Source organism: Buceros rhinoceros, unplaced genomic scaffold, assembly GCF_000710305.1.
Source record: "Buceros rhinoceros silvestris isolate BGI_N320 unplaced genomic scaffold, ASM71030v1 scaffold3077, whole genome shotgun sequence".
NCBI classification, from domain to species: domain Eukaryota; kingdom Metazoa; phylum Chordata; class Aves; order Bucerotiformes; family Bucerotidae; genus Buceros; species Buceros rhinoceros.
This window is the reverse complement of record NW_010423761.1, coordinates 1-11173: the sequence shown is the minus strand read 5'-3', so window position 1 is coordinate 11173 and position 11173 is coordinate 1. Positions and strand designations below refer to the sequence as shown.

At 37.0% G+C, this 11173-nt stretch overlaps 1 protein-coding gene across 1 annotated transcript; it reads right to left on the bottom strand.

Annotated features, from left to right (window-relative positions):
* Window positions 1-1706: 1706 nt before the first annotated feature.
* CHMP2B (charged multivesicular body protein 2B) lies at window positions 1707-10746 on the bottom strand. Its single transcript, XM_010140509.1, has 6 exons — window positions 10722-10746; window positions 8471-8562; window positions 5435-5629; window positions 2940-3042; window positions 2258-2364; window positions 1707-2113 (listed from the first exon to the last, which is right to left on the bottom strand). The coding sequence occupies exons 1-6, from the start codon at window positions 10744-10746 to the stop codon at window positions 2000-2002; spliced, it is 636 nt and encodes a 211-aa protein (XP_010138811.1). The 3' UTR covers window positions 1707-1999.
* Between the last annotated feature and the right edge of the window lie 427 nt (window positions 10747-11173).

Genomic DNA, 11173 nt, shown 5'->3' with positions numbered 1-11173 from the left:
AAGAGCAGTACTTGGCCACCCAGTTACAGACAGAAGGGAATGCAAACTTGTTCAGGTCTTTACTAAATGTTGAGTTTAAGTCAAAGGCCCACAAGCTACCTCCACAAATACTATGCTGCTTTATAGCTCAGGTCAAAGGAAAATTTCTCAGAGCTAACAGGAGTCCAAGGGAAGGCCACTAAGAAACAGATATGTAGGAGTAACCCTACAGAGGACAAAGTCATTGCGGAATAAAAAGCCTTTTATTAGATTTTTACAAAATAACTTGTAAAAAAAAATTCACCTCATATCAGATATATGCCTATATAAACTTACACATTCCTACCTGCTACCTCACAGATTCATAGTTTGTTCATTACCTCCTTCACAGAGAAAGAAAATTTGTATTTCTATGCCAAAAAACATATGAAGTATCACCTATTTTTTTTTCTCTGCTACCTTCGATCCTAGAAAGCAGGTGGTGCAACAATGGTAGATACACAGAGGTTTTGGTTTCGGTTTTCTGCTACACCTTCTCTAGCAGCAAAGTCTCTTTATGAAGTTTGTCCATCTCACTCTTGGGAAGTATTTTGCTTTTCTCTTTTTAAAGTCAAGATGGTTTTATTGTTTCTGTTCGATGACAAGCCACCCTAAATCAGCACACCTGAGGGGGCAAATAATGTCCGGCAGAGGAAGGGCTGAGGAACTTCACACCACCTGGGAAGCCATAACTGGGAACTGTTTTCTCAGACTTTTGTCAACTATTTAAAATACAGGAAGTTCTTACTTTATTAGCCCAGTGCATTCCACTTAAAGTCACAATCATTCTGATGCAGTTCAGAGGCAACAGAAAAACCTTCATGGAACCAGAACACTTTTATTATAGTGTTTAGAGAAGTAATTATCAGATATCATCCAAAATTGTTCTTAAAACTAAAATTTAGATTTAGCTTATCAATGTGATCAATTGCATCTTAGTAAACAATACAACTATGCACAGTTATCTTCCATTAAGAAATACTGTAAAATATATACAAATGTTGTTTCAGGCAAATGTCCGTTTTGCAAGGGTGCAAGCTGCATTTCTGAACAAGTGCTTTTCTGAACTTCAGCGCTGAGTCCCATCGCACAGAGTGTACACAAAGGTCTCGCCATAGTATTTTGTGAAGCCATCTTAATTACAAGTTTACTCACCTTTCAAAGACTCATTCTGAAAAAAAAATCATGAAGTTACAAGATTTATGTACATAAAGGCACAGCAATTCTGTTGAAACCAGCTATGTTACAGTACAAGAGAGTTCAATCAGTGCCTTTCATGCAACAAAGTTCACTAACAAATTTAAATCCTCTTCCAGTAGAATTAACTGCACAAGGACTGTATCCTTCCCTTTCAGTAAAAAGAATAACCAGCTATTATTTAATCAACTCAAAGGTCCTACAGGAACTTGAAAGAAATATATAAAATGCTTTGTCTTTCTGCCTAACTTTGCTAGACTGTCAAGGCTATTTCTCATCAAAAGAAAATAAATTTCCAACTAAGAGCAAAGGTAACATTTCATTTGTGCTAAGACGACAGACTAAGAATTTTTCTATAGCAATATTTTTATAAAAATGATACATATTATATAGGTGCTGTCCTAGGAGGTGTCACCACCAGCCACAGAATAGCCATTTCTAAAGATAGGTCAGGAACTGAGAGAGAAGACGACTCTGAATTCACAGGACAGATTCAGATCAGGTATAAATGATTTTATCATTAGAACTACAGCCTTGGGTGGTCCAGTGTTCAAAAAGACTCCACGCAGCAGACACACCAAGTGTACTTCTCCTGTAAATCGAGTCAAAATATTCTCCCCTTCTCCTTTCCCCAGTACCAACTTCAAGTTGTCATTTCTGAAGCTTCAGAGTTTTCCTAGACATCAGTTTTTCCTAGACATCAGTTGCATTGAAAGAGTATTTGCACTTTTTACATTTGCCTGCAGCTGAAGAATTGGAAGGCAGACTGTATGTTGCCATCAAGCTAATCAACTCCAAGAGCTTTGAGCTGTCGTTCAATCTCTTCATCTGATATGGTAGCAGCTTTTGATGTTGATGCAGATGGTAAGCCACTGGCAGCTGATGGAGCTTTGGCCATCTAGAAGAAGACAGAAGTTTTCTTCAGTCAAAATAATACTTGTTATGACAAGCTGACTTCTAAAATAAAGGCTCCTAGAATAAATTATTTTTAAAAAGGGAATGAAGGGGAAGAAGCATATGAACTGGGTAAAACTAGCCATACCTTTCCAGAGATTTCAATTCCTATCTCATCAAGCACTTGATTAACAATATCTTGGCTTTCTTCCTCTTCATCAGAAGCATCAAAAATATCATCTAGAGTATCATTAACTTAGAAGAAAGAAAGAAAAAAAAGCCACACTGTATTAAACAAAAAGGTTACTAAAACAACCTAGTACTAATCTTTCCACGCTGCCAGAAAGTAGTGGTATTATCACTTCATAAGGTAAGAGAAAGCACCTCTTTCACCTGTAGAAAGGCTTTCTTGCCACCCCCCAAGTTGTTGTTTGTGGCTTAAAGTAAAAGGAGGAAAAAACATCCCATACCACCACGTATATAAAGCTGAGATTATCAATAATACTTAAGAAGAAAAAACACATGCAGAACTACTAGCTACAGAAAGGGCACCTTTTCAAGTCCCCCTACCAGTTATGCCAACAAGGTTTTTAACTGGCCTGAAACCCTCTTCCCTTCCAGCACGTTCTTTCTACAAGTATGATGGATGTTTTGCATGAAGGCTCAGCCTCTGTGCTCACACATGCATTGTTTTGTTTGCTTTTTGTGTTTGCTGTCATTCTCATTAATTGTAGAAATAAAACTTCAAGCATAAGTATTTCTAGACTGGTTCTAGACTTCCAAGAGCTCTGTAGGCTGCAGCTAGCTGATCCCCACAGTGCAGAACTTACTCATTTCTTCAGTCATTTCCATCTTCATGTTTTCCTTCTGGAAATTCTGCATAGTTTGTAGTGTCTTTTGTGGATCCATTTTCTTATTAACAGCTTGCATTGTCTATTAATATTGAAAAAACCCTTAATCATACAATGAGACATTAGTAAATACCAATATATACATCAAAAAGGAATAAGACTTTACTGATTAAAAAACCTTCAGTCCAAATTTCACACTCCTTGTCTCTTGACATCCCATGAGAACTTTAGTTACACAACACATTAATAGTACTGTCTGCTCCTAGCAAGAAATATCGCTATCTACTACCCTCATAGGTATGCTTTTAAATGTTATGTGCCTTTCTTGCACCACAACCCTTCTTGTGGCCTTATATTAGGAAAAATCTGCCTGATCTAAATGAAAACAATGGGTCAATATTTCCTAACTTGCAAGCTATACACTTTGAAGAGCTAAATGGCTGCCTTTTTTTATTCAATAAGAAATATTTGATTCACTACTACAGAACAGGCATTAAATTGCAATTGTTTCTCTATGTTACAATTTAATGGAAAAAATTCTCTGAAAAGCTAGTATCAAAGTGTTCAGAAAGTACATATTAACTTAGGGCAATGGGTAGCAATCTTTCTGTGATAGGGTAATAAACTTCTGTTTTACTACAAGTATTCATGGGACATCAAAAACTAAATAAATATAGACATGAGGAATTCAAACGTAAAGTCTAGCCATCTTTGAGAAGATTAAAAAAAGTTGGTTAATTAAAAGGGATGCTATCAAGCCACTACTGGCTTTATAGCAGCTCTTCTGCCTTCATGTCTGAGTTTGTTTAAAGTGATAATGTAATCTATCGTGCTTCTAACGTTACTTGAATTTCAAAGACTATGTTCATAGTCACTTTATTTGAATGTAAAAAGTTGTTCTGGACTTAAAGGGAGGTGGTTCTTTTGATTTCTTTTACAAGATTTATAGATGGAGATCAAAAATATTTTGCACTAAACTGACATACAGTTCATGTATCTTTAGAAAATAAGGGTCAGATACACAATTCAAAGAAACAGGAAACTGGACTTTACTATGTCCAAAATTAGTGCCATACATGCTAAAAAGTGTCGAAAATACTTTGAAAGATTCGCATTCGTGTATCTGACTTGCTTGTTGAGGCACCTGATTCCATATATTTTTCACTGATGGTTTTATGAGATTAAGAATAATTTATAAGCTTCAAAACAAAAAACTGAATACTTCTCTTTCAAACTTCCCATGCTGATAAGGCAAAATACTCATGTTAAAAGTGACCAAAAGAATTTAACACCTTCCTCTCCAATAATGGACTAGTTTGTGTATCATATAACTATATGCTGTGTTTCAAAAAACATGACTTTTCTGGATGACGGTTATTCTTTTTTTCCTCTACTAATTTAACCTTTGTAATTAGTCTAGTGAGACTTTGGTTATGAGAAACTTAATCCCAGATGTCTTCCAGATAAAAACAAGTCAACTCTGTAATAATTAAAAAAGAGCAACTTGTTCACATGCAACCCTGTTGTAGAAATATTGAGTAAGCTATTTAACTTGCTCAGCTGTACAGTCAGACGCAGCCCCCCTTTGTAGGTTAGTCATGGAGGACAGAAAGTTTGCTGCAGAGTCACAACTTTGTATCACTGAACAGCTGATATCTGCCAATGGTACTGCTTCTAAAAGGTATCTGCCAGCAAAGTCTTGGCAGTAATTACTGTCTGCACAAAACTGCATTGCTTTACTGTATTTAACTGGCACATAACTGGATTTAACTTGGACTGTGATAAAAGCACAACTTGTCTACAACGATGTGTGCTAATTCAGTTTCCTACACCTCAAGCTGAACAAGCCTCTTTGCCAAAAGCAAAGACCCTATTTATCAATTCAGGGAAACAGGAGCAAGTTCACATCTAACTCAGATAACCAAGATTTTTCAGAGTGTTTTATGAGAGGAGTTGTGAGAAAACTTAATGCAATACTGTTTCCTTAAAGTGCGGAGAGTGAGAATGACAGGAAATCCAGATTAAATTTCCCTAGGAATTTAAGATCCGAAGCAATAACCTACTTTTTGCACAAGCCATAAAGCTACTGTGACACACTGCTTTGATTTCTAGACGAAGCGTGCCCTACTTTTTTTCCAATAAAAACTGCTCGTGACAAGATATACAGGCAAGACACAGGGGTTTTCCGAGGTACTAAAAGAGTTCTTCCACTGGCACTACAGTTTATTTTTGTCATGCAAACATTTGACAGACGTCTAGCTCAAGAAAATATGCTTAGTTAGGTGCTAACTGGTTGAATTGATTAGACAAATATTTCATAATATGAATCAAATTACATTTCCCTACTTTATCCTCAACACCATTTGGGGTATTAAACAGTAAGTTTTATCCCTTCAATTATCTTATACAGAATAACAGAACTTCTGCAACTGTATGCTGCATTTAAATATAAGAAAAGACTTGTAATGCCTTACTTTTGCTGTAGTTGACATAGCTCCTGCCATCTTCATCTGAGAGTTCATGACCTTTGTTTGAGTCGACATGGAAGTGACTTTAGAGCTAACAGCGTATGTTCGATTCTTCTGCTTCCGCAGTTGTACAAGCTGTTTTGCTAGCACTTTACAGGCTTCTTTATTACCAGTCTTAGCCATTTTCTTTATTTCCAGTTCCTGTTAAAAAAAAGGTATAAATTAATTCTACAGAATTTTCGTGCAAAGACTATAATTAAGACTTAGCACTAATAACTAAATTACAAAAGTTAACTGGCCTCTTGATTATTTTAAAAGCCATTTAGAGTTATATAAATAGTCTTCCTTGCTTTTCTATCAAGGCTATTTAGTAGAATAAATGCAATGCTGTTATGATTTGACCAGTCTCCACGAGACTGAATTATTGTACGGTAGCACGCAGTTCCCCAGAAGACTTCAACTTCTGCATAACATCACATTCACTTCTATGTGCCCATTAAATTCAATTAATATATGGATAGGGAGTAACACTTCAAAAAAAACCAAAACCCAAAACAAACTAAATCTAAAAGTGAAGAAATTATTACGGCAAACAAACTATTAGTACCTTAACTCTAATCATCTTTGGTAGCTTGCATTCACAGGCTATCAAGCCACCTTGCCTATGGAAGAAATGGGGAGTTCCTAAATTCTTTAACGTTTTTTTCAGTCATGAAAGATTCACAAAACTTTTTTTGGAAAGAAGTAGATGAAGTCACATGAGCAATAATTCTATGCTGTTTGCTCACATAATTTAGCTGGGCTTAACTTAGAACGTAACAAAAGTGGTATAATTTGTTTAGAACATGTGTTCTAAACAACACCTTAAGACAGACACTTTTGGCTTACAAGAAAGTCCCAATTTATCAAGTCAAGGAGAAATAGCAAGCTATTTAGCCCAGAGGTACCAAGAAAAAAATCAGCACAATAATCTTGTCAGCTGGGATTTTCCAAATTGTGCCTTTTGATTTGTGACTTGGTAATGTAAATTTTTCAACTAATTTTTCCTTTTCAGCCTTTTTAAGGAGGGCTTGTCATAGTATCTCAGTATTTTGTATATGTCCAATTGTACATTTTTATTTTTACCATTAAGTAAAGCAGCCTTTAAAGACCAGCTTTCTCCTGCGATTCTTCCTGTATACCTGCTATAGGAATACAGTTGCTTCACTTTATGTGCACTGGTAGTCCAGCAAAATGCACTTGTAAGAAGACATCTTGCTCTGAAAAGGTAAATACTGATCACCAAGATACACAAAACAGTCATGTTTAAAGGCAGGTGTAAACTGACTCACTGCATTAGCTGTAGTATAGTGATGGCACCGGCACAAACCTCTGTAAATCCGTAATTTCTGTCATACATGCTATTTTTAATCCAAGAAGGTACAGATCAGCAAATAAGGAGCACGAGATTGTTCAAACATTAGAGGCCTGAAACATGTAAAGCTGTCCTCTTTGTAAGTAGCTCACAGGAGTCACAAAAATTTCTATACCGCGCCCTGAATAGGAGGGATTAGTTTGCACATTAGCAAACACTAGCTCGCACCCTAGTTTTAACAGCAAACATTTGAAAATAGGGGTTTTGTCACTGAAATACCTAAATAGCATTTATAACCTGACATACAAACCTAAACCACCCATTGCCAAATCACAGCAGATAATCCAGCTACAGAAATTAAACCCTATAGATAGATGATTTTATTCTTAGTTAAGAAGAATTTGGGTAAAGACCTGCAATACATTATTTGCTTTTGAGAGATTTGGGGCAAGCTTATCTGTTATGTTCTTCTGGAAAAAAATAATCAAAATTCACATAGTCATATGAGGTTACTGAACTGAAACAGAACTGTCTGCATACTTTAAGATACTTTTATATACAGAATTAATATAATTAGGTTTTCTCAGAGTAGCACCTTATAGTAAAGAAAAGTCTTTCTGAAGAAAGAATATAACAAAATGTTCTAAGACTGACTGACAAGCTCTTGGTCCTTCTTCACCTGATCTGACTCCAAAAATTCATACTTATTTGTCCATTGATTCTCTCATAACGGCAAATTTTAACTTTTTCAAAGATATATTTTACTTCTCCTTTCTTCTTCTCCTCAGAAATACAACATTTCTGAAATAATTTACTGTAGCAAATAATCAAAACTTCAACCTGAGTATTCATGAAAATTAAGGTTATTTCCAGAGTCAGAATATTTCTTACTGAAATTGGCAAATCTGTGAGTAACCTATTATATTATACATACTCAAGGCTCCCAGAAAAAATTTCTCTCAGCTCGTGTAGTTTATGATTCCCAGCTCCAGGTATTCACTCAACCTGCTGCTATAAAATGACACCTCAACAGCTACTGAAACAGTGGCTTGGTTTGCATAGCTTTTCCCACAGTCTGAGCATGTCTTCGTGCATCAAACCCAACCATCTGTCACATCCATTTATCCAATTATACTGCCACACAGGTGCAGCATCCATCCACTGAATATTTGATAGTTCACACCCACTAAGTTTTAAATATATTTTAATTTGGGCAGGTAGTTTTAGTATTATTAGCTAGTTTTAGGGAAGTTCTAATGAATGAAAGTAACAGCTCTATGAGGTATTAATGATACTCTATGATTTTTCAAGTAGTCTTTCCCACTGAAGAGTCACAGTAACGTATGACAGCACTGTCACTTCTTTTAGTTTTTCCACCACAAGACCACTCATTTACAAGCCTGTGAGAAAAAAACCTTCAGAAGGATAGCGATGCTAAGAATGTATGGGAAAAATGAAAGTAGTTATCTAAACACACTGTTTCAGGCTTTTCCTACGTAAAAGACATGTTTAGATAGTAAACCTCTTCTGACACAATTTTAATAACTGAAAAGTCAAAAAGGGTAACACAACTTTTTTAGTGTTCAATTATCATACACTGAGTTGTATCTTTAGCACTGTGCACCTTTTCTGTTATATTGGGGGTGTGTGGGTTTAAGGAGTAAAATAAAGTTCCCTGCTCCACTTACCAGTTGTTTTTCCTGTTTTTCAAGTGCTGCTCTATCTCTGGTTATAGCCCTCTGTGTACCTCTTAACTCGCGATTTTGCTCCTTTATTATATCTGGAAAGAAAATATTTATAGCTGGGAAAAGTTTTCAATACTACATAAACTTAAACTGCTAAGTACTCTGCAGACATATAGTTATGTTGACAGTCTCCCTTGGTTCAGAATGAACTGTCAGCTATCAAAGAATTGTCAGCATTTCAAATATATGAAACGTTAGCAAAATACAATTTTTTGTTTACAACATGATTACATTTCAGCAGCATAGGCCATATTCCGTAATTAAAAAGCTATTTTACATACATCTTTTAGCACCATAACCGTATCAAAAGCCTTATCCACACAGTAAGAGTTAGGTATACATACTCTTCTCTGCAAGTCTGACCTCAACTCAGTAATAACGTATTCACTGTGAGCCCACTGCTTTTCAACCAATCAGGCCTAGCTGCAACAGGTAGATCAGCTGAAGAAACCTTACATACGAGATCTCGGAGAAGATACGAGTTCCCAAATCCGTTAAAACACTCCTAGATGCAAGTCCTGGACCCTGCTCTTCTCTGTCCTTATTTTGGTTTAACAGGGATCACTCTTTTCCACAAACGTACCGCATTTATGCGGCCCAATTTCAAGCTGGACTTATAAAGCAGTAGTGTTCGACCTTCTTCAATTAACAGATGCTTAAAAATTGTAAGGTATGAAAGGCCTTTATAGCAAATTTAATCTTCCTGACAGCTGATGTAGCCAGCAGAAGCTTAAACACTGTCTGTCAGGTCAAACATAGCATCCTTCACAGGAGTTTTGTCCACTGTCCTATTTAAAAATTATGTACTGATAACATTCACTTATTAAAGCAAGTATTATTTATAATATAGGCATCAATCATGCTTGTTGCCATTAACTTTTGTTAGAATTTACAGCTTGTGCTTAGGTGTGATTCACCTGGGCAAAGGTAGAGAGATCTGCATCTGACTCAGCATCCTCTGACCTTTATAGAGGAAAGAAGCTAGCGCTTTTAGGAAGAGATTCATCTATGCCTGATATATGTGTCTGCATGATATTAGAAAAACTTTGGGTGGGAGTTTAAAAGGAGCAGACTGCCTCATCAATTTTCTCTTCTAATCCACAGATGTAATGTCATGTCAGGGCATTAATACTGTACTTAAAGTTTGAAGCAAGTGAAAATCAATACAAAGAGGCAGAGTTACTAACAGAAATAAAGGTAAGAAGGATAAATTCTAGAAACCACAGACACTCTTTTCATTTTTTAAGGCTTGTGATGATTTTTCTACAATCAGAAAGAAGCATTCATGTTTTTCATTCCCACAATCAGAAATACTGTAAAGCATCCAAATTATTTTCACCTTAATAGGTCTGAACCAGAAAAAAAAACAAAGCTTCCGAGGCTGTTTAAAGAGGGCATACACACTACCCCTCTCCTATCACCTGTTTTTAGCAAAAAAAAAAACCAAAAAACAAACCAAAATTCCAAGCAATCTTTGCGAAGAAGGGACTTGTTTTTACAGTGTTACTACTGCTCCAAGAGTAGCATCCTCAGGAGATGTAGACTTTTCAATGGACAGTAACAAAGAGCTGAAAGATGACACAGAATATAATGCTGCATTCTTTGTACAGTCAAAGCAGCAGTGAAAATAATTCTGAAAACAATGCTACAGTGAACTAACTTTGAAGGTAGACAGACCTTTATTACTTCACAGCTGCACTTGTGAAAATGAAGGAAAAAGCTTCATTGCTACATAGAAGAATGTCTTTTCTAACTACAATAACTATTAAAAACCGCCACCCTTACCACAGAAAGCTTAAGAAGTAGGAACTTTAAGACTTGTCAGGAGACAGTAAGGGCAAGCATGATGCTTATTTCTATTGTTTCTAATCTCTCATAGTGGCTCAAACTATGGGTGGCAATAAAACAAAATCAGCTATCTGGAGTTGCAAGCCCTTTCATCTGTGTTTGCAAGTGAAGGCCAAGGTGAAGAACTTGGTTCTTGTCTCGCTGTGATAACTGACACAAACTCCTCGCTTTATCCCAGCAGACAGAAGACAGGGTATTTATTCCCGAGACAGCCTTTTGCTGATAGCCACTCCCATGTGTCACGCCACTGCCTCGCACACCAGGGTAAAGAGGAAGCATCTCCATTCCTTAAAACAGGTTCGACAAGAGTCACACAGTATGGCTTGACCTGGCACCTACAATCCACCTTGGTCATGGAAGCTCGGTGCCATCGCCCCCTTCCTGCCCTCTCAGGCGTTGCACCAAAGATGGGAAGAGACAAGCGGGAAACATACGTATTCTCCCTTGGTGACATACAATTGGTTGATGCACAGCGTCATTTTTTGGTGAGCCGTTTTCAAATGAGGACCTACCTGATTTGACACAGTGCACCCAACATGTCAGATAGCCAGCTCTGGGGCTCGCCAACCCCCAGCCACCCTCCACCCCACAGCCACGCCTGGGGCATGCTCGTTTGGAGGGCTGACCGTCACCCACAGGACTGCTGTCAGGTAAGCAATCTTGTTTGACTTTACTTTGGAGATCGTTACTTCTGCATAAGTTTAAACGCTTTGCTCACAGACTGACTACAAAAACATCAACACCAACTTGTTTCAAGAGCCGCGTACAATGCCACGGGCACAAGCAGTGGCGGGGGGG